This window comes from Xiphias gladius, chromosome 9 (genome assembly GCF_016859285.1).
Source record: "Xiphias gladius isolate SHS-SW01 ecotype Sanya breed wild chromosome 9, ASM1685928v1, whole genome shotgun sequence".
NCBI lineage: Eukaryota > Metazoa > Chordata > Actinopteri > Istiophoriformes > Xiphiidae > Xiphias > Xiphias gladius.
The window spans coordinates 2,916,080-2,939,880 of record NC_053408.1 but is presented as its reverse complement, the minus strand read 5'-3'; the positions used below and the strand labels follow the sequence as shown (position 1 = coordinate 2,939,880).

Sequence of the window (23,801 nt, the reverse complement as noted above, 5' to 3'; positions counted from 1 at the left end):
TTGACCAATTTGCTTTTCTTTCTTGCCGTCAGTCAAACACCCTGAGGCCTTTTGTTTACCTGCCCGTTGTGCGCGGTTTGCTTTTCTGCCTGCCGGTGTGCGTGCCTTCGCAGATGCCCGCCGCCTCGAGCTGGTGCACGCCTCTGAAACATTCCTAGCATTTTACAGCCTTATCAAACCAGCAGGCTTGCCTTGAGTTTTATGTGTGTAAGGTGCATTGGCTGCTTCTGCCCCTGCCAAGGTGAGGGACTAGGACACACGAGTGCGAGCCTATTGTACCCAAGCCAGCAGAGCCAAGATTATTCCCTGATTGCAGACCACAAAAGCACAACCGGGATTACTGAAGTCCATCCAGGCCCGGGACTGGAGGAAAGAGCGTGGTTCGGGATGAGATTGATTGGCAGACTTTCTGCCGCGGGAAGCAGCGGGCCACTTTCAAAAGGTGCCGTGGTAGACGCTTTGTGACTTCAGGGGTTCTTGGAGGTGGAACGAAATTTCTGTATGTCTCCAGCACGGTTGAAAGATGCTGTCGATACGAGGCTGTTGCTAAGATACAAGATGGAAGATGATGGCACTCGAGTCATTAGGCTGCTGTGAGGCTGTCCACAGGGTGTTGTTGTAAGAGGCCTAAGGGTTATTATGTGGAAATATTGGTTTTTCAATTTGCATCGTCTCCAGGAGATAGCGTTGTGCGTCATAAGCAATTACAGCTTTGTCTTCTTTTGTGTTTCCTCGCTGTATCCATTACTCTCGGCTGCTGCCCTCCAACACAGAGCTTCCACTTCCACCGCTCTCTGCTGGTGCTCTCCGTTCTGCTTGGCTTTGTTTTTCCTTTCTCTCTGACATTTGGGATTGATGCCAAAAGATAATCCCTTCACGCCCAATCTGTCAATAAATTATCAAGTGCGACCTAAAACGCACTCGAGGGGACGGTTTGGAGTCTTTCGTGTCGATCTTGAAACAGCATCTATGAATAGCTGTAAAACGTTACAGTGAACTGCACTGGCTTTTTGCGACATAAGGATTTTTAAAAATGGCTGGTTGGGCCATTACATCGTTTTTTCTGACTGTAGAAATAATGACAAAAACGGACAACGTTAAAGGGTGAGACTTCAGGGGTATAGCGAAGCTACGGGGACAATGTCGTCAGCGCCCGTATTTACCAACAACTGAGAATCACTCAACTGTCGGAATCTCGCTGACGTTAAACTAGGACCAAAAAAGCTCTTGACTTGACTATTTACTGCAAAGTCAGCTGAAAGTAGAAATCACAATCACGTGACATTTGCAGTTTTGAGCATTAGACACTGATGAAATTAAAAATTCATCCTCTTTTTATGTTTAGGCTTTATGCCGTTAGGCAAATAACAAAGCCGACTAGGCTAAATAGGTTGAACATGAAAAAATAAGATGTCAAATTTAATAATAGCTTAAATTTCAGAACGATATTAACCAGTAATCCTTTTGGATTAAACTGTGAGTCAACAAAACATGGCAAGCTATCCGTGTGGCTCAAACAAAAAGTGTACAGTATATGCAATTTAAAATGGGAAAATAATTTGATTGATCTGCAGAATGTATCCCAGTCAGCTCCAGCCAGTGTCTTTTTTAAATGCACTACATGTTGATTCACATGCTACATTTATTAATGGTACAGCTTTTGTTAAAGGCGCCACGTTGAGTTTTCTTGTGAATAAAGTTTCTCTTTACGTTCAGTGTTACTCACCCACATGAACTGTGTCTATCCTCAAGGTCTAAAACACACATCCTTCTTCATAAAACATTTCCAAAGCTGATTTTTAAAATTGTCTTATTTATTCATTCATGAATTTCCTTTTTAATTTATTTTTTAAACCTGCAGTTGCTTGCGTCCATGTTAACTTGCAGTCTACTTCCCCGCTACGTTTCTTTCTACCTGTGGATCAGCTGGAGGTCATTGCTCCGTGGCACTACTAGTAGCCAAAAACAAACGCAGGGTACCTTTAATCTCCGTGTCATCACAGGAAATACACCGTAACAACGTGAACATATCTCTTAAAGATGGCTCAGTCATCACTCATTTTTTAAATACGCAACTCAACGAAAGCAATTCCGATTTGCATTATTGTTGAAATTCTCGGCTTTGACCAACCCACATCTTTATTGTTGCAAAGCCTGTGAGGACCTCATTTTTGTGGAGAAACCATGTTCTCTGTTTTGGGTCCTGCACAAACTCAGTCAAAACATGTCTAATAATTACCTGCTTTGTCAAAACAGCGTTTTAATAAGCCCATGTCTCTGCCAGAGTGCAATGTCCTGTCAACTTCCAACAGGTTAGGACACGCCTGGAGCTCTCCTATAGAGAGAGAGGAGAAACTGATTTAGTGGTTTTACTCTCGGGAAGAAAAACACCCACAATGCATCACTCTGAGACTTTTGGCCATTTTGGCTTGATAAATTCAGGCCCAGTTCTGTATCTGTCGTTCTGTCTATTCACAGAGGGAGATGGTGTATGCTCCTCAGGACTCTCCACCCAGCCGCCGCCTCAGCAACCCGCCCATGTCCTCCCAGCATTCATCCTCCTCCGCCTCACCTCCTCAAGGCTCACCGTCCCGCGCCCGCCTCCTCTACAGCGGCGGCAGACCTTCTTCCTACGCCGGGCCGCCCCACCACACCCACTCCCTGCCACACCCGCACTCCCAGTCCCACCACTCCTCTCCCCACCAGCAACCACAGCTCCACCAGCCCCACCACACCCAGCCGGCCTTCTGTGCCTCCTCCAGTGCCATCCTGGAGCGCAGGGATGTGAAGCCCGATGATGAAGCGGGGGGGTCCAGGAGCATGGTGCTGCTGCGGGGAGACGATCGTGGTGGAGGGGGGATTTATGCGGACCCCTACTCTCTGGGCCCAGAAACAAGTCGGCTGAGTCTCGCGGGAGGTCCTCACTCTCCCCTACCAGCCAGAGCCGACCCCTATGGCTCCTTGTACCGCCGGGGAGGGGGAGGGGGAGGAGGTGGGGGACCTGCATCAGTGCGTTCACTCACCTCCTATTCAGCAGCTGCTTTACAAGGAGAGCTGATGGAAAGTGGTGCACTCTACAGGCCAGGAGGACCACTTTATAACGACGCCTACGCTGCGTCTGTGCTGGCCATGGGGCTGCGAGTGCCACCACCTTCCTCCCCACAGAAGATTCCCGACATGAGGGATTCCTTCGCGGGCACCATGCCCGGTCGGGGCTCCCCTGGGAGGCAGAGTCTGCGGAGGGACTCTGTGACCTCCTCCGTGTTCGGGGACAGTCCCAAAGCCCGGGGCCAGGGCCCGGGGTTAGGCCTCACCTCAGAGCAGCTCTGCTTGATGGCCGTTCCTGGAGGGGAGGGAGGGAGTGCCGGAGGCTTCGGCTCACCTCTGCTGGGGAACGAGACGGAGACCAGGTAGGACAGAACCTCAGGGTGTTTCTGCATGAGTGCTCTCGCTCACGCGAGCAGGGCCGTGACAAGTATATGTAGTTCACATTTACTGTAGTTAAGTGGTGCAACTAGATATTTAGCGCTACACAGTATTTATCCATTAAAGTGAAATTACAGCATCCAGCTGTTGAAAGACATAGCTCATTTACTCTCTCATAAATGAAAAGTTGAACTCATGAACTCCCTCGCTCAGTTCAGCTCACATTACTCGTGGGGGGGGGGGGTTCCTGCCACGGTCTGGTTCGGTATGACTACCGGTGCACAGCGGCTAATGTTAAATAATGCTCCACGTGCAGAAAACGCGATTTTTGCACACCTGTATACAGACAGCTACGTACGGTAGGAGGCCAAGCAGTGGTTCAAAAAAAAAAAAAAAAAATCTACTCCCACTCCACACACGGTAAATTTATTCAGTAGCCTGCGTGTAAACAGTAACAACTAGTCAACCAGGTAATCGATAGTTTGCCCTTTTTCTACCAAAGATATTAATAAGACCCTTCAAGATGAATTTCCCTCAACTTCCAGAGTAGAGTTTAAAAGCAATTATCAGTTGGTTTTAACTGTAATTACAAAACAGGACAAAAATTCATGACTAACAATAAACTTCCAGAAAAACAAAACACAAAAAAAAAAAAACAAAACTGGGATAAACGGAAAACCTAATTTCTCATGGTGGGTTGTTGGTTACTTGATCTCTAGGACTGGCTGGTGTCATTTTCTGTGTAAGGTGACTGAAATGTAGCTACGGAATAAATCCATCATAAGTGCTGACGGTGTGTAGGAGCTGATTTTTTTGTTTTGAACTAAAGCGAACTTTTGCTGTGACATTAGACAGTGTGTTGACAGCCCGTCTCCGTCCCCCGTCCCCCAGCCCCTCCCCTGCCTCACGGCTGGCTGCAGACCATCGTTTTTTTTTTTGTGGAGCGGTTTGTTCCAGGGTTAACCTAAAACTGGATGGTGTGACATAGTTAATATGATAGTTTCCTCAATTCAGTCCTCTCAAAGGTCAACACTGTCAAGACGCTTTGCTGCGGGTCAAAGTTGACTACTGTGAAAGCTCTGGGCGGATTAACTGAGTGAATTCACTGATTGTAGTGATTCCATTAAAATAAATAGATTTTCCGCCTGAAACGTATAAATGCCGGTGTGAGCGAGCACTTTTACTACTAGAAGTAATGTGACTTTGAGATTAAAGTATTATTTTGTTCCGGTCAGTGTTTAAAAGAAATTTCATTCTGTCTCAGAAAACAATAGTCAGGTGCCCATCTGAACATGGAAATAATTATTCCCCCTTTTCATACTGGCCCTGAGGAGATTCGTACCCAATATAATTCAAATACCATTGATGGTGGTCCAGTCCAGTCCCCATAGTCCCTTCCAGAGTGTGTCTGAAGCCGTTATGAGGCTTCAGGAGTCTGGGATCAACTAATCAAGGGAATATCTTTCAAAGGTACAGGTTACAGTCAATTGAAAGTTCCTTCTTCGTGTTACCGTCTCTCCACCGCAGCTCTGCGAGGAAAGACTCGCTGGGGGGGGGGGGCAAACAAAGGGGGAAATTTGCTCTGAAAAGACTACAACTCTACTTGAAAACTAGAAAACTCAGGTAAACTGAGGATTGAACTTTGTACAGAAGGACGAAAGTGCAGCGGGAGGGGGTCGCTGAACCCCTCCAGTCCCACGCCAAACATAACCCCCCCAAGTCAAGGGTCAATTCAAAGAATTTGTGTAGTTAACTTTAGCATCGCAACCAGGGACAAATGTTGCTTGCATCGCTGTAACTACACGCAAAGAGGGTTTACAAGCAAGTGTGACAGTTGATCTTGTCCATAAAAAGACCGGGGCTGTTAATATGTTGACTGACAATGAGATAGATCAGTGGGTTTGTAGTGAAGTCCCACCTCAACAGTGGGTGGGGCTGATGGGGCTGAGGAGCAGTCTGAGCAGGAGGGATGCTCAGAGCAACCAAAACCGCTTTCGGCGTTCACACGGGCACCTGACTATGGTCTTAGCACAGATTTAGAAAATTCTCAACCCATCCTTTAATCTAATGTTATTAAAATAACTGATTGTACACGAGCTGTTATCAATGCAACCAACCGCACTTACTTCCACCTACAAATGGGGCAAAAAAAAAGGGGGGGGGTCATATGTAAATGTATGTAAAACATTTGTTTGTTATAGTATTCAATCTTCGGTGTGTGAATCCAGGGAGCGTATGGAGGCCATGGAGAAGCAGATAGCCAGTCTGACTGGACTGCTGCAGAGAGTCCTGAGCAGAGCGCCTGAGGCAGAAAGCCCGTAAGACACGCGCACACACACACACACGCACACACACACACACACACACACACACACACACACACACACACACACACACACCAGTCCCCATTTTCTAACGGGTGCATTATGCAGCATAGACTTCTGGGATTGTCCAAAAGCTCAACACGTATGCCACGAGCACTGCCCTCAGAACTAGGAAAATATGGAAGAATACGGCACTGTCCAAAAGCTTTAGGCACGAAAAGCAAAGCGAGGGTGTTTTCAAAAATAAAGCCATGAATAGTTTTTATACATCAATGCACTTCATACAAAGCGTAGTAACCGGAAAAACCTAAATCAAATCAATATTTGCCGTTAAACCAGCACCGGTTCTCCTCGGTGCACCTGGACACAGTTTTTCAGGTTCTTGGCAGGTAAGTTGTTCCCAAGCGTCTTGGAGAACCTGCCTCTGTCCCTCTGTGGATTCAGTCTGTCCCGGTGTCTACTCTCGCTTTATGTGATCCCAAGACTGACTCCATGATGTTGAGATCAGGGCTCTGTGGGGACCAGACCGTCTGTTGCAGGACTCCTTGTTCTTCTAGTCTCTGAAGACAGTTCTTTATGACTCTGGCTGTGTGTTTGGGTTTGTTGTCCTGCTGCAGAATGAATCTGGGACCGATCAGACGCCTCCTGATGGTATTAGATGTTGGAAAAGAATCTAAACACCTAAAGTGCCTAAAACTTTTGCACAGTTCTGTACATAAAGTAAACATGTTCATTCCACAAACACTTTCTGCTTTAGTCAGACAGGTAAATTACTGCCAAGCAACACAGCATCTGTCAGGGATGATAGAAAACGGTGATGATCCATGCCTGAAATCTTAATTCACTTGTCTCTGCTGTCGATCATGTAGCGAACAGTGAACGAGCGAGTGATTTCAGACACGTCTACACACACACACACACACACACACACAGCAGAAAGTACATTCTGAATACAGCAGCAAGCGGCACATACTGTATATTTCCAACTTTTTCCACCAAATATCAAAAGCTTCTCAGTAGCTAAGTCGGTAGTGTGATTCTGGCTCTAAGTATTTTGACACTTGCCTCTTGCAGGGAGAAGATGGAGTCAGCCAGTGACTGCTCAGGAACTGACAGTAAGTACACGATACCACAAAAAACAAAACCAAAAAAAAGGACGCACTACGTCCTATCACTGCCTGTCACTGCTGCCCACTGCTGCCTATTTGATAGCCACGTAAATTGGCTCTTCTTGCTCTCACAGAGCTGCCGCACCTTCATTTTCTCTGCATATTTCTTAAAGTGCCTGATATGTGATTGTAATGGCCGACCGCGCAAGCTTCTTCATGCTGTATGTGCCGGCTTTCGCTGCTGCTGTGTAACCGGTGCCCATGCTTCTTGTTTTAGCTGGACGAACTAAAAAAAAGAAAGGTAGCTACTGTGTGTGTTCCTGAAGTGTCTGGTACCTGTTCCCTCGTCTGCCCCTCTGTGTTCGTTAGTCTTTTAGATCCCTGTTAGCTTTCAAAAAGTGTGTGAGTGTGTGTGTGTGTGTGTGTGTGTTGTCTTGAAGGATTTACCTCCCTCTCTGGTGTCCTTCACTTTCCCCTTTTTTTTCTGTCTCTTTTGACTAAGAATTCATTTGAGTTGCATTAAATCAGAGACAAAAAAATATTTTGTCGTTTTTTTTCCTCCGTTTTTTCAATGTTCAAAAAGTCCAGTGAGTGTTTGACAATTTGTTGGCACAAATGCTGATGAAACTGCATGTTTTGAAAGAGGAATAAGGACATAATTAATTGATTTCCTTTGATAAAGTGTTCACTTTGATTGGCCGTTTTTCACTGTGAAGTATCCAAGAGAAAGGGATTTTGCATTTTAAATTAGTGGTCTTGTTATCCGATTCAAATCTGGAGGACAATTTGATCTGAAGTCAAGTTGTAGATACGCCCGGATATTTTGAGTCTTCTGTAGCTTAGATTGATTTTTTTTTTTTTTTTTTTTTTTTGGAGTAGACGTTATTTCTACTTAAATATCAGTAAAGCTTCACAGATTTTCTCCAGTTGAATACCTGTGACTTCAGCCCTTGATGTTTCTATCTTTCTCCTGTTAAAATCTGTCCGATACTTATCCGTCTGCCACAGTGATGAAAGCGTATATTTTCAGTCAGCCACAGTTAGACGGAGTCAAAATGTTATCTGTGGACTGTCTTTGTGCTTGCATTTGAAATCAGGACAGTCCTCCTAATCTTCTGACCTGGGGAGGCTGCGGAAAGACATCCGACGACTGCAGAGTTTAAGAGGCCCTGGGCCCACTGCGCTTGTCGGACACTCTTCAAAATCTGTCTTGAGTTATGGTCAAATATGGTCTAGAAAACCCCGCAATGCCTTCTGCCCTCCTGGTCAGAGTTCAAGGACACGCTAGCTGCAGCTAGCTGGAAGTTGTCACCTTGTCTGTAGGGGAGCTGCACTGAGGTTTTTGAGACGCTACTTTCAGCCAGTAAGCTGGTCTGGTGGCGACACGGGAAGTCCAGCGTGTCGTAGTGTTAGTTGATGAAAGAGGCCTTGAAATGCAACTCTTAACCCCCCCCCTCCCAAAAAAACCAAACCACACCACTCTGTGATCGACTGTCTTCTAGTTTCTTTCCCTTCGTGTCGTTCTGCATGATGCGTGTGACTCAACACCCTAATTACTGTCACAGCGTAGTATTCATTGTCATTTCAAAGGATTATCTAAGTTGGAAACACCCATACATTTGGGCTGTCTGGGGACTTTTTTATAATGAGATACTTGGATTTAGTGGAATTGCTGTTTTTATTTCACCACTGATCCTGGTTGTCCCCGAAGCCTTCCCATGCTGTTTATCATTGTTGAGTCTACCCGAGACTGTAATCTCCACCCTTGACCTGCAGCACAGATAGAACTTGTCCTGAACTGCTGTTCCCAATTCCTGGAACAACCAATATTCTGCATCCTTGCAGCCAAATTGTTTTTCTCGACTCGGAAGAGTCAAGGTTTCTCTCAAGATCTCCATTACGTACAGTTCCTTAATTCTTCCCTGACACGAGTGTTTTGGGACAACTTCTATCAGTTCCCATGTGCTCCAAAGTTGACTCAAAACGAGGCTAAGACGAAGTTTCCCAAATTAACACAATACTTGTCGACGCGCAGCTTTGACACCTTCCGCTCCCTTGGCCCTGATGCCGCCTCCACCCTCGGGGGCCAACCAGCCCGTGACCGTGTCCCGTCTCCAGATGCAACTCCACCTCCAAGGCCTGCAGCAGAACACCAACGCGCTGCGCAAACAGCTGTCGCAGCTGCGCAACATGCAGGTGTGTGTATGAAACAGTTGTAAATGAAGAGGATCTAAAACAGTAGGTTACTTTTGAAACTGTAACTGTGCACGTGCAGGTTATAAGTACATACCCTCGGTTGGCGGTTTATTAGGAACACCTAGCTAAAACTAATGTTGTCTAATACGACGGTCCTGCAATGAATCCTCCCCTCGTGAAAGTCGGTTTTTGTTGAAACTGTTTTAGAGAGGTGGTGTGTTGACTTGCAGAATACCGAGAGTCGTTTCAGTACAACCCAACAGATTTAAGCAGCAGCACCACAATCCACAGCCTCCAAAATGTCCCTGTCACGCTTCTTTTAGCGTTTTAGCTCCCTGTCTTTTAGTTAACCTTCTCTCCCTCCATACTCCCCGCCGCTGCCTTACGTCTTCAAACGCTACAGCATGAAATGGACGACGGTTAAGAGCATGAAGACGCAGTGTCTTCTTATCGAAGGCCGAAGCTGTGAAACAGCCTGCCCGTACATTCGACACACAACTTCTACACATTCCTTCAAGAACCATCCCAAGAGTTATTTTTTTAATCAGTTTCAGTTTCCTGTTGCCTCGGTTGCTTCGTTGAAGTGTTGTATTTTGTGTTCTCTTTGATTGTATTTTAAATTGTCTCAGACCTTTTAATGTGTTTAAGTGGTTGCAATTTTATGTAAAGCACCTTGAGCTACGTCTTATGTGAGGAAGGTGCTACACACATTTATTGGTTGTAAAGTTGAATCAGCGCCTCTGTAAAACAGTTTCAACGACAAACTGCACATTATGAGGAGGACTGAGTGCAGTTCTGTTGGATCAGACTGCCCTGAGGCTGAGCGGGTTGTCCACCAATCACAGGGCCGGCGATTCGATTCCCCAGCTCCTTCTGTCCGCACGTTGAGGTGTCCTCGGACGAGACGTCGAACCCCCAAATTGTTCCTGATAGTCAAGCCGGCATCTTGTACGGTGGCTGGCTGCCGTTGGTGTCTGTGTAAATGGATGAATTAAACTGTAAGTTGCTTCTGGATAAAAGTGCTACGTAAATACAGTTTTGGTTTTAGCTAGGTGTTCCCAACGAACCGGCAATTTTGTGTTCATAGAGTATTTAAACACTGTGTGACGTAGATGATTGACAGGTAAAATGAACCAAAATTAACCTCTGTGTCCCAGTTGGAGAACCAGGACTCGGTCCTGTCCCTGCTGAGGCAGACGGAGTCGGAGCTGAGCCTCATGATGCTGGACGCCATGCGCACTCAGGAGGACCCGCTCCAGAGACAGCGCCTGCTAGTGGAGGAGGAGAGACTCAAGTACCTCAACCAGGAGGAGCTGCTCATCCAGCAGCTGCAGTGAGTCCAGAGCACAATTGATTTAAGCAACAAGCACAGTAAATAGAGAGTAATTTGTCTTGGTTGATCTGGTGCAGAGGAAAACACGGGGACAGCGGGACCTCACACACAGCGACGGGGGCTGGGCATCGAAACTCGATGCCTTATTTGTACCAGCCAGTTTATTTAACTTTCTGACATTCAGTCTACAGATAGGGTTGATCAGCACCAAAAACACACAGACCGGAGATGTAGATGCATCCGTCACTAGCTACATACAGCATTTGCTGAACTGCAATGACGTGACGCTAACATACACACTTGCAACTCTGTTATTTGAGTAACCTGTGCTTACCTGTGTGTTGTAGTTTGTGGTACTGTAACCTTGTTTACGTGTTCTTCGATCGGATAGTTCCTGATTTACGTCAGAACAGATGCTTGTCTCTAGACAACAACTTACATTTGAGAAGTTTGCCTTCTGTTTGAATGAAACAAAGAGCTAACATTATTTACCACATTTAGTTCTGAGTGATATGAATCTGTGAGCCGCTCTTCTTCCTCCTCCTCCTCTTCCTCCTCAGTGACCTGGAGAAATCAGTGGAGGAGCTGCAGAGGAACTCGTCCGTCAACCACGGCCTGGTGACGGAGCAGGACGTGGAGCAGAAGAGCAAAGAGCTGAGGATGCTGGGAGAGACGCTCACGGAGCTCAAAAGTAAGCGTTGCGGTCGCCTCCTGCGCTACACATGGCGCTGGGACGCCGGTTGCTGTGGCGCTTCGCTTGTCAATTGACTCCCCAGGAACACTCAGTGGTGTTTCCTTCGGTCATGTTGCCAGTTTGTTCACTTGTCAATATGCTTCCCTCTCCAGCTGCAGACACTTAGTAGCTTCCCCTGTCTGCTTCAGTGCTTTTGCCCTGAAAAATTGCAACGGATGTACTTTATTCAGTTTTATTTATTTTATTTATTTTTGAACACCGGAGATGTAAGGACGTTATGCTTTACTGGTTTGCACAGTTTTAACCAAGTGGTCTTTCTGCTGCATGTTTTTGGTATAAATACTCAAATGGTCTAATTTCACAAAAAACAAGAAAAACGGTATCAATCATTAAAGCTACCAAAGAGCCAGTGCAGTAGTCGTAGTCTCAGGTCATAGTCCAAGTACATGTTTTGCTGAAACGCTACGTGTATGTCAAATTTGTGTTACACCGAGTCACAGATGAATATTTATGAATCTTCTTTGACGTTAATTGATATTCATGAAGTTCCGGTTTTAGCCTCTTGAACTGCTGCTCCGACCTGTGTACTTCACTCCCCCCTTGAATATTAATGGCTGATCCCAAAGCTCCGAGGGTCTTCAACACTGCACAACACGGCGTTTGAGTCGGTGTCTGAGTGGCAGGTGGCCAGTTTTCAGGACAGCCGAGTGGCTGCGAACCGTCACAGCTGCTATTACACCCACAGAAAAACGCACTTTGTTTTTGTTGCTCCGCGTCTAGCGCGCCCTCCCCTCTCATTTGGCGGACCTCCACCAAATCCTCCTCCAATGAAGCTGTCTGGATATGACAGGAAAATCCACTGACTTCAAATAGCTGCGACAGAAACAGCACCCAGTCTTCTCCTTGTGTCTTCTCTCCTGTAATCCCCTCACCCGCCTTCCTCCCTTCCTCTCTACCTCCCTCACTCTCCGCCTCCGTTCTCCCGCACATCGACATCTCGACACATCCCTCCGACAGGCCACTTTCTCTGATCCCTTTTCTCTCTCTCTCCCTCTCCCATACAGACCAGTTCCCCAGCCTGCAGAGTAAGATGCGGGTGGTGCTGAGGGTGGAGGTGGAGGCCGTTAAGTTCCTGAAAGAGGAGCCACACCGCCTGGACGCCCTGCTGAAGCGCTGCAACACCATGACTGATGCGCTCAGTACGCTGCGCAGGTACACATATCAAACACTCCTCAGTTTGCTCAGATAAGGCCCGGCTTTCTAATTAAACCGGGTCGGCTCACAGACATTTTCTCCTCTTGTGGACTTGGATTCAACACTGCTTGAACCAAATTATGCACTATAGTGCTGCTCATCGTTCAAAATGTACTAGTTTGTCCTACGGCCAATGTCATACCTGGGTGTCAGCGCTGATATCAAAATGATTCAATGATACACACAAATAATTTATATATTTTATTGGTTTGATTGTACATTAAAATACAATTATTATTATTATTATTATTGTGAAGGATATGTGGACAAAAACATTCACATATACACAAACACAGAGTTACCCACATATACACAGATATACATTCATTTAAAGTAAAGAGAAGCTTGGGCAGGAGAGGTAGGAAGCTAAAAGCTTATGCAAGGACGTCTTTAAGGACTCAAGGTAAGATAAACAGAATGAATGTAATGAATGTTCTGTCATGTTTAAAAACTCTCTGAAAATGATTCGTAGTAACGACGAAATCCAGACAAGTCTTCCTTTTACCTCCTAATCATCCTTGCAGACAGATTCTACAAAGGATAAGTTTTAAAATGAACATTTAAGAGATTAAAAGCAGTAGCTCTTCTTTACTCCGATCATCTTGTGTTTCCCTTGACTAATAAAGGCTGATTTCTGACGTATAATCGTAGCATCAGACACTAAATAATTACCTGTAAGTCCAGAGGGAAAAGGAACCGCTTGAATACTGAGAGACGCATCAGAGGGAGAGATTACTGAGAGCGCTCCCTGCTAGTGCTGCTGATGCAGTTAACAGCGAGATGTTGTGGTCGGAGTGAGTTCATCACACAGAATCCCAGAGAGATGATTATTTCATCAAAGGGCTTTGTTAACAAGGTTGTTGAAAACCCACTCGGGCCTCCGTGTCGTACGAAATGTTTCTCTTCTGGTGCCGATACAATAGAGTCTCAGTTCTAAGATCAAAAGTCCTTTGATTATACATGTGACTTATACACCACTTTCTATCTACAAGTGATCTATAAGTCATATGGCTGATTGAAGGACTAATGAAGGCAAGACGGCCGGAAACGTCTGGTTGCTCTGGAGAGGAGCTGTACGACGTGTTTTAATTCTGACGAGATCTCGGCACTCGACAGTTTTTGACATTTTTGACACCCAGCGCTGCTGAATGTTCTTTCTTATTCAGTGTAATATGTGAAGTGAATGACAACGGCTGAAAACAAACCGTAGAATGAAACTGTGCTCTGCAGGAAAGGATGGGAACAGTCGGTAGCTGTAAGGATGAAATAAAATGGCTAAGAAATACAGTTGTATGGTTCTGATTCTGTATAACCCAGTAATCCCATCCTACAGTGGTGCAGGTTGTAGATAAACAGTCTCAGTTTTACAAACAAACATTTTCATGGTGGTTGGAGGGTATTCTAGTTCACGCTGAAACTATTAATCAGTTACTCTATAAGTCAGTCATCGGGAAATTCATTGACAACAGTTTCAATAATCGGTGAATGGTTTTAAATCATCTATCAAGCAAAAATGACGAATAATCTCCAGATGCCTTTTGCGTCATTGTAACTTGCCTTAGCTTTGGACTGCAACTTAATCGATAATAAAACTAATGGTCGGCAGGGCGCCCTGGTGGCCCAGGGCTTAGAGGTGCAATGTCTGCAGTTGGAGTCCCGAAGGAGAATTTCCTGATTTCCTGTCATCTTTCTGTTGTTGACTCTAAAATGCAAAAAAACAAAACAAAAAACAACAGTGGCAGTTCCAGCTCTAAAAAGTGATGCTAGTTTGACAAATTTAAATTTTTCTGGCAAACTGACTGTATTTAATCTATTTCTGGTAGTCTCCAGATTCCTTTTCTAACACAGTGTAAGACCTTGATGGTGTCCTGTGTGTATTGTAGTGTTTTGTATCCCTCCTATATGTACAGACAAGTCACTGAGGGTGTGTGGAAGGGCCCTGAAGACCTCTCCAGCCAAGCCCAGAAGAGAGCGGAGGACATGAGTCGCAGCTCCGACCTGGATATCCTGAACAGCCCTCCTCTCAGCCTCACTGACCTGAGCACCGCCGCTGGCCTGGCCAACTGGATGCCCGTGTCCTCCGGCGACGCAGACGCCGCGGGCCCCGAGCAGGACATCCAGCCTTCAATGACCTTCAGAAACCGAGTCCTCGATGAGCTGCCGAGTCGCCGTCCTGCCGATAAGTCTGTGTCGGCTGAAGTCAGACTGGTAATCAGTGGCTGATTGTGGATCATATTGTTGTGTATCATCTAACGCTCAATGCACGTTATTCAACACTGTAAATATGTCAGTATCAGCCAGATGGCCAATATCCATTTACATGTGATATTGTAGCTGAAGGTGCTTAAATTTGTCATTGTCACCCTGTGCAAACACTAACAGCAGCAGCAGCAGCAGCAGCAGCAGCAGTCTGGCTATAAATCCATCTAATATTAGAAAACACACTGCATCAATGCGTCCGTTATGTTTTCCCAGCTTCGCCTGTTAGTAGTTTGCATGTTCCATCTTACCGTTTGTCCATGTCTGTAAATGTGTCAGGCGGCAGAGCGGGACTGGGAGGAGAAACGTGCCAGCTTGACCCAGTTCAGCGCCCAGGACATCAACCGCTTGCTGGAAGAGACCCAGGCCGAGCTGATGAAGGCCATCCCGGACCTCGACTTCGCCGCCAGGCACATAAACAAGCCGGCAGTGCCCCCCAAGCCCCAGATCACCATCCCGATAACTTCCACCACAGCTACTTCGCCTGCGACCGGGACCACCGGGACCACAGCCACCACAACCACAACGCCCACACCCAGTGGGGACCAGCAGCCTGGCAAAGTGCAGCTGGCTGCCCAGAAGCTGAACAGTATGGAGGGGGCCGGTTCACATCGGGGGTCAGGTGAGTCTATGCCGTAAATTCTTTTCATTTAACTTGTAACGAATTTGGGGTAAGAACAAGGTTTATGTTGCAGGGTTTTGTGAGCTGAAGTTCTGAAGTGTTGTCCTCTGTCTACAGTGGACCTCAATGTGACCAGGTACCGCACAGAGAAACCCTCTAAGTCTCCGCCACCGCCTCCACCGCGACGAAGCTTCCCGTCGGCACACGGCCTCACCACCAACCGCACTGGAGACGTTATCATCACCACCAAGAATCTGAAGGTGAGACACCTTCAGGACTGTTTCTGTGCATAGGCCAGCTAGGTGTCTAAGTCTGAGCTAAGTCCGACACACTGACGTCTATTACATGACTGTCATTGATAAATTAAAGTAGGTGGCTGCTTATTTTCCATGTAAAACATTCTGGCTATGATCGAAACATAGTAGTTAATCATTTAAACAAAAGATATAATTAGCAACGATCAAGAGAAAATGAACTGTCAAGTCATTTTCTAAACGAAAAAAAAAAAAATTCTCTATTTGCTTTGAACCCCCCTCTGCCTTTAAACCAGCACCAGTTCTCCTCAGTGCACCTGCACACAGTTTTTCAGGTTCTTGGCAGGTAGGTTGTTCCAAGCATCTTGAAGAACTTGCCACAGTTCCTCTGTGGATTCAGTCTGTCACAGTGTTTTCTGTCTCTTCGTGTGATCCCAGACTGACTACTCCATGATGTTGCGATCAGGGCTCTGTGGGTGGCCAGACCACCTGTTGCAGGACTCCTTGTTCTTCTTGTCTCTGAAGACAGTTCCTCATGAATCTGGCTGTGTGTTCGGGCTCGTTGTCCTGCAACAGAATGAGTTCTGGGGCCGACCAGACGCTTCCCTGATGGGACTGTGTGATGGACAAAAATCGAAACATCCAAAGTGCCTGTAGATGTTAGCAAATTGAGTATCTCTGGGTTTGTGGTTGTCAGTTGGGAAAAAAATCATTTTTGAAGACATCACCTTTGGGCTCCCGGAGATTACAATGGACATTTTTCACTTTTTCTGGCCTTTTACAGGCAAAATAATTCATTCATTCATTAATGGAGAAGATAATCCGCAGATGAACCAATAATGAGAATAATCATTAGTTGCAGCCATATGATGAAAGTTGTAGGGATCTACAAGCAGAAACTGAAAGTAAAGTTGTTCCAAGCCAATCGACAGGCTCGAGATCTGGGCCAAACCAGGCCCTTTTTTAATTAATGTAGCCGAGGTATTGGTATTGGTATTCTCCTGGAATCTGTCAAAAACACCACTAGCTCTCCATTAAAACACAGACTGGGTTTGTGAGTTGTGAGCAAATGAGCTGATTTGAGTTTCAGAAACAGTATTTTTGCATCTAGTTCAGCAAACTTTGCAGATAAGTCAAATCTCTAAAGTGCTGCCGTTGGTTGAAAGCTTCAGTATTTTATTAACGCTGAAGTTGGATAGAGTTGGTCTAAATCTCAAGTGGACTTCCAAAATATTACAAGAAGCCCTTAAAAAAAAAACTGTGGTGTTTGTTCAGTATTTTAAGCACTGGATGCTTTAAGTCAGCGGAGCCTCTAGGTGCCGAGGATATGCAGCTTCACCTTAAAATTCGCTGTGATTTCATATGTAGGGATTCAGAAACATGCTTTATGAGACACGTTGGATTCCGACCCAGTTGGATTCTGGAGTCCTGAGGGCTGGGGGCAGTTTCGGGTTTGGATCTCAGGTAAGAACAAACTGCTGCTGCTGCTCTAAAGCCTCCCTAATCTCTCTCCACGGAGAAACTCACCGAGTAAAATTCACTTTGGTCTCCAGAACAGCCTGTATTCTTCGAGGAATTGCTTTAACAAGGAGCTGAAAACCTTCCTCAGGGACCTTGGCCCATTTTGATTGAACAGTGTCGAGTACTTCCTTTTAGATTTTTTTGGCAGTTCATTCACACAAAGGTTCAGTTTGAGGTCTGTGAAATGTGCTAAATAACTGCCATCTCGCTGGAAGTATTGTCCAAATTACGCACTGAATAGTCTCCTAACCAAAGTGTACTAAACCCTTTTACATGTTTCTCCTCTTTTCAAATCATTATTTTCACTGAAAAATTTGGCATTTTCAGTGTTTACCCCAACCTTAAATGTTCTCAGATGTCTTTCTGCGCGTCACTGTTACACCAAGCTCTTCTTGTTTGCTTCCGGTTTGTCTGTCGCCAACAGGTCAACCGTTTGTCCTCTGACCTTAACCGCCAGTACGACCGCGGGTGTAAGGATTTTATTGGGGTTTTTTTGTTTGTTTTTTTGTATTGGTTGAGAACCCTTCAGGGTAAAATAGACAATGAGGCCGGTGAAATCTCCACTGAGGTCTGTCTGCTGTCTCTGAGGTCCTTGAACGGAGATCGTACCGCAGTGGAAGTTGCTTTTTAGCTTTTAGCACCGTAAATACACAGGAGCTACCATCTCAGGCCTGTGTGCCGGCTTTCCCCCAGAGACAAGGATGTCTTCCTAGACTGTTCGATCAGCGTTATTGGTTATATGCGATAACCAAAAAATGTGCGGAGGAAATAATACAGCACCAGTATTTAGATCCTTCATCATCCCCAGAATTAAGAATACATTAATCTATTGTAAACTTGTTTGTGATAACTTCGCTTTATTAATATGTAGACTAATAGTAACCACACCTCGTCTTGTTATCGATGAGCATGTATAGGCTACGAAAACCATTAGAAAACCTTTTACGTACCGTCGGACTAATTTAATAGCCACATAAAGGCCTTGACGGTCACTGACAAGAAAGGTGCAGGTCTTTGACTGTAAACCATCCCGCGGCCTCATTCATCATCTAGGAAGCGACACACCGCTCTGCTCTGCAGGTAATGCTGGTAAATCCAGCAGGGGGCAGGTCATGCCTCGCTCTGACGGTCTACTAGAATTCAGCTAAATACCTGATCGGGCTCAACCGTTACGTGTGAGCAGCGTTCGTACGTCGTTCCCAACACTTCGCTGTTGTGTGAAGGTTTATGTCCCGCTCGTTCAACGGGTGTTTGTGAAGTTGCTCGTGCTGTCTCCCTCGCCAACGGATTTGTTGCACTTAGGGATTGTGTTTGCGCGCGTGTGTGTGTGGAGTTTTGAGTGGCGCCCTTTGGATGCAGCCGTGCTCCGCATTACGGGACATAATTACCAGCTGAAATTCCGAAGCTGGAGATGGTGGGAGATTATTATAACGTCGCAGTCTTTATGATAACTTCCCCGTCTGAGAGACGTCAGAAACATTGGCACTCGATTATCTACAAAGCCATTAGTGGAAAACTGCCTTCTGGGGAAACTTCAAGAGCTTCCTCAAGAATTGTTCTGCTCCCGCTCGCGACCGCATTCGGTGAGACTGCTCGTTTTATCTGGTCCAGTTTCTGTTTTCTGTGTCATTATTGTGTTTGTCCTTCCTTCCTCCCGCCCTGTGATTTCTTCTAACTGTAACCAGGGCGTTGCTGTGAAAGAACACGTATGCTCAGCCAACCTACCGTGTATTAATAATAAATAAACAAAGTAAAGATAATTTAATTTCCTTGCTTATTTCCTTCCAATATATCATGCGTCCCTACCTTTTTTTTTTTTTTTTCCTGACATTGCTTCATTCTGCTCTGATTATTTCTTCTGATCCAAATCAGAGATCCTGATGCATCTCATCTGGTAACTAACGTAGTTTCTAGATGAGCTCCCTCAATAATTACTTGACCTTTGCTGTGCGATCTTGTGCCACTGCTTGTTGTCACTGAAGCTTAATAAGCCTCATTCTGTAATTTCCTTAACATGTCATCGTTTCGCTTGACGTCGGGCACCTCCGCTGTACGATGCTCTGGTAAACTCTGGTGGTGTGCGAAGAGTAGCAATTTGGAAACTGTCAACATGGAGGCTTCTGTGATATGCAAACCACACGTTTGGAGGTGTAAACTACCAAGACGGTTCCTCTTAGCGTTTGTTATGTGTGAACTTTGCTGCAACAGGTCACTTTGAAGAGGTTTTTTCACGGTTTTTATTTTTGCCTTTTAAGATGGAGGATGATGGCGACATGCCCAAAACTCTCGTGAAGCTGAGGCGGACCCCCTCCGACACCCCCCGACCTGCCTCGACCCCGCCCGTGATCGCGGCATCTGCCATTCAAGACGAGGACGACGAAGAGAAGATACTTGCCGAGCTGGAGGTGAGGCGGTTTAGATCGCTGATTGATTAGTTACACCGACGTGTACAGCGCTGATTTGTGTTTTCATATTTATCAGTGTGATAACATGTCTCTGCCACACTCTTTCATACAACCACCATGGATCAAAGATATTTCAGAGAACGCCTGTAAAAGATTGTAGTAAACGGTACAGCACCCTACCAAAGGCCACCCCCAGCCCTCCCTGCACCTTTGGGTCCTTGGGCAGAAAGGTAAAAACTTGCGGCAGCCCTCTTCCACACCTGTGGACTGTGCTTCTATTTCAACTCCCTGCCCTCCTTTTCCCCCTTTTCCAATCACTACTTTACTCAGGCCTTTATAACTACTAACTACACAAAGTGTCAACATCTCCATTCAGGCTAAAAGTCAAACTGAACGCCAAGAATTCGTGACAAAGTGCCACACAGAGCCTGCGGCTGTAAAAACTGGGTTACTTTAATCGCCGTTAAGAGTTTTACTCATCAGAGTTCTAACTTTGACTTGAAAGACCTGCGTATCTCATCCGTAAAATCAAGTTTTACCGTGTCCTCCATTTTGTTTCACTATGGCCTCATTTACACCAGCTGCCAACACCTGGACACGTTATCTGGAAAATGACGTCCGATGAGAAGGACTTTGCGTTTACGCCTGGTATTAAAACCTGTTCACGTTATCTGGATCCAAAGCTGCAGCAACGTCACTGCTTCCACCAGCTCCTACGGCCTCGCTAGAGTCGGCAGGAAGACGTGGCCTTATTAGATGACCTTTCAACCGCGGTGTTTGAGCACGGCCACCTCCAGGTGTTCTCCCGTCCGGGCGCACTGCGATCGCAATGTGTTCGACCCGCTTTCACGCCTGCGTCGACGTACGTTTTTCCAGATACGGATTGCGTGCCGGTGCCAGGAGTAAACGGAGAAAAAAGTTTAATGAAAAGAACTTAGAGGCTGTGTTCACATTTTTCTAAGTTTGTCTTAAACTAATCCTCATGAGCCCACATGTACATGGAGACTGTCGGTTGCTCCCCCGTGCTGGTCGAAAACAGATCCCTGATGGGGGACAAAACCCACAGTCACTGCTCTGTGTAAAAGTTAATTCCAAAGTTTGCCCGGAGCAACTACGAGGCTCCAGCAGTCTGTGCAAGACAAATCAAGTGTTTATCTTCCGACGTTCGTCTTCTTAGGGCCAGATATCCTCTTTTTGTTTCTCTCCCGCTGTTGTGCAAGGAAACACTGTCCGGGGAAACACAAAGAGGGAGTTTCATGCTACGAGGCGTTAGATGCCTACTTGACTCGTGCAACAGAGACCGCTGAAGTTTCAGATTAATTCTGATGAACTTCAGAAAAAGAAAAAAAAAACAGGACTGTGGATTTTATCCCTCGTGACATAGTGTGCACTGAAATGGCTCGAAGGAGGCCGGTCTGGACAGGAGGACCAGTACAGTGACCAGTAACGCTTTCAGCGTACATTCCAGTATGTGCATGTGAGTGCAGACTTGAAAAAATGTGAAACTGTCCTTTAATTCACCCAGAGCAGCAAGTGGATGGGAAGAATCCGAGAATATGGAAACTGGGCTGGTTTTTATTTCTGTGTCCTGCTAAACATTGGGCCCCTCCCACGTGTTTTACAAGAGAGCGGAACTCATCGCAAATCAAAAAAATGCAGCACGTATCTCCCGGGTACACATTTACGAAACAAACACCTCAGCTCAGTCTATACACACACGCATATATACAGATATATATGTGTGTGTCAAACGATATAAGATGTGATACCGTGCGGTTGCAGTTGTAGATGCTGCACTGAACCTGTATTTCTAACCTTTTAACACTTCCTCTCCTCTGTTGACTCCCAGTTTTCTGCTTCCTCTCTCAAAGCTCTGAATCTGTGCATAATGATCTTTGTGAAGCTTGCAATGAGTGTTTTTTTTTTGTTTTGTTTTGTTTCATCATACATTCGTAGACCCTCGTAGCTGACGGTGTGATGTTCAGTGAGTCGGCGTTGATTCGAGGCGGATGACGTATTTAGACTTGGGAGACAGTGAGCAGTGGGTTAACGTCTTGACAGCTCCGGTGACACATTTAGCTGAGCAAGGAGGTCTTGTTTTTGTTGGAATTATCGCACAACGGCACTAAGCAGGTAGCTGTCAAAATAAAGCACAGGTAGGGGGAGGGAGGGGATTTCAGGGTTCAGAGCTGCAGACAGAAATGTTTCTCTGAAAGACTCGTTTTTTTCCACTTGCAGGTGTTTTAAATTCAGGTCCTGTTTTTATTCACTTAAGGCGTTTAAGGCCTTGTTTTATCTTTAAAGTTCTTGCCAGCAGTGATTAACGTTAGCCGAATAAAACGTCTCTCCAATATTGGTCATTAAAACGACATTTCCCCTGGTAGAGCATTTTCATTTTCAGTGCGCGTGCTGTTTAAGGATTCATGAATGGTAAAGAGCTAAAACTGGACAATACAGGAACTGTCTGTAGCGTTTCTTTATTTTGTCTGCACAATAAAAAGATAACATGAAAAATGGTCAGAGCCAAATTCTAATAGATTAAAACACAAGAAGAACAACAAATGTGCAGCCAGAGCCAAAACGTCAAGAGGCTCATCGAGTGGCTGAAGAAAATATCACAGACAAACAATCATTAATCATAAGTACAAGCCCAGTTCTACACTGCCGCCATGGATTAGAGCTGCAGCGATCAGTCAGTTAATCAATAATATGACTGACAGAACTATTTTAAAAATCAGTTACCTGTTCTGAGTCATTTCTAAGAACAGAAAGCCGCAATCCTCAGGTTCCAGCTTCTCGGATCGGTTGTCGGCTTTGGTTGTAAACTGAATGTCTTGTCTGGTGCTTGGACAAAAAAAGACATCTGAAGACACCGTCTTAGACTCTGGGAAACTGTTAAGGACATTGTGTTGACAGGCTTTTTTTTTTAGACAAAAAGATTAATCAATTAATCGCGAACATAATCAGAAGATTAATTGATAATGAAAGGCATGGATATTTTCAGCCCCTATTATGGATGAAAATTCAAAATAAAGACTTGCTAAGGAGGAATTTTTTATAAAATCTCCGGTGAAAAGTTCGCAGAATTAGTGGGGATCAAGTTCCAGGTTGCGTGTTCAGAGTTTCTAGCAGAGGCCCTGCAAACAGAAGGCGAAGACTCTTCCTAGTTTGGTGGTGAATATTCAGAGATACTGAAATAATCATCGAAGACCTGGTCTAGCATATTTATAAACAATGACTTTCACCACGAACGTGCCCCCGTGCACAAATCCAGCTCCACGAGGAAATGGTTTTCCCTGTTTGCCGTGAACTGGACTGGCCCGCACTGAGCCCTGACCTCGACCCCATCCATCCCCCTTGGGATGAACTGGACTGGGAGCCAGGCCTGATCACCCAACATCAGTGCCGGGCCCGACTGACGCTCTCGTGTCCAACGGGACCAAATCCCCACAGCCAGGTTCCAAAATCTGGTGGAAAGACTGAAACCAGAAGAGCGGAGACCGTCGCAGCAGCAGATTAATGCCCATGGTTTTGAAATGAGATGTTCAGCAATCACGTATGGGTTTATTATTCAGATGTCTGCAAACATTTGGCCATGGAGTGTACATTTTTTGTATGTATGATGATGTGAAAATACAGTGTTTACTGTAAAATAACTCAAATTCAAATGACACTTTTGTTAATACCTGCCCTCTCCTGGATCCCACAGAATAGCAGTAACTCCCCGGGGCCAACGAAGGGTCCCACCATCGCAGCCAGGCTCAAACACCTTCAACAAGGCAGCCTGGAGAGGCCCAAAACCCGCAAGCAGAAAGAGGATTTCCCCAAAGTCCAGGGCCAGCAGCAGGTATTCCACTTCTAAAACCCCTACCCCCGATGCTTCGTCTGCCTCTCCTCTCTGCTGTCACTTCAAAGGAAGTTTGCCCCCCTGCGACCTCTGCGAGATGAGAAGAACTGCACAGGCCCTACCAGCAGACAATACGAGAATACACAAAAACCTGAGGGGGAGCTATCTACAGAAACCTTGATTTTTACCAGTTCTTGATGTGTGTTTTGACATTTGAGTTGCTGGATCTAACCTAGCTTGCTTAGAGATCAAGTTTTTGTCGTACGAATATATCGATGTTTTGATTTCCTGCGGAAGGTCTTTGGTGGTGCTCGTGACTGATGAAACTCGCTTTATTACGATAATCAGATCTATTCAGATACAACCTTCACCTCTCATGTGCGACATAATCTCCGATAAGGCCACGGAATGATTTCATATCTCAAGGTCAAAGGGATGATATTTCACCATGTATGCTCTCTCTCTCTGAATCCTCCCCCTCATCTCTCACTCTATTCATCCGATAATCACCACATGCTGCTTTCTTTTTTTTTTATTAATATTTTTTTATAACCTAT

General features: G+C 45.6%; 1 protein-coding gene across 1 annotated transcript in view; it reads left to right on the top strand.

Annotated features, from left to right (window-relative positions):
• The window catches only part of LOC120794431 (SRC kinase signaling inhibitor 1-like), a 101,453-nt gene extending 78,194 nt beyond the window's left edge, over nucleotides 1-23,259 (top strand). Inside the window, exons 8-20 of the mRNA XM_040135517.1 lie at nucleotides 2,479-3,410; nucleotides 5,655-5,744; nucleotides 6,825-6,865; nucleotides 7,137-7,160; nucleotides 8,895-9,055; nucleotides 10,213-10,388; nucleotides 10,949-11,079; nucleotides 12,147-12,294; nucleotides 14,220-14,544; nucleotides 14,875-15,217; nucleotides 15,335-15,477; nucleotides 19,248-19,397; nucleotides 23,107-23,259. Coding sequence (XP_039991451.1) covers nucleotides 2,479-3,410; nucleotides 5,655-5,744; nucleotides 6,825-6,865; nucleotides 7,137-7,160; nucleotides 8,895-9,055; nucleotides 10,213-10,388; nucleotides 10,949-11,079; nucleotides 12,147-12,294; nucleotides 14,220-14,544; nucleotides 14,875-15,217; nucleotides 15,335-15,477; nucleotides 19,248-19,397; nucleotides 23,107-23,259 — 2,817 coding nt within the window. The remainder of the gene's footprint in view (nucleotides 1-2,478; nucleotides 3,411-5,654; nucleotides 5,745-6,824; nucleotides 6,866-7,136; nucleotides 7,161-8,894; nucleotides 9,056-10,212; nucleotides 10,389-10,948; nucleotides 11,080-12,146; nucleotides 12,295-14,219; nucleotides 14,545-14,874; nucleotides 15,218-15,334; nucleotides 15,478-19,247; nucleotides 19,398-23,106) is intronic.
• Nucleotides 23,260-23,801: the final 542 nt, after the last annotated feature.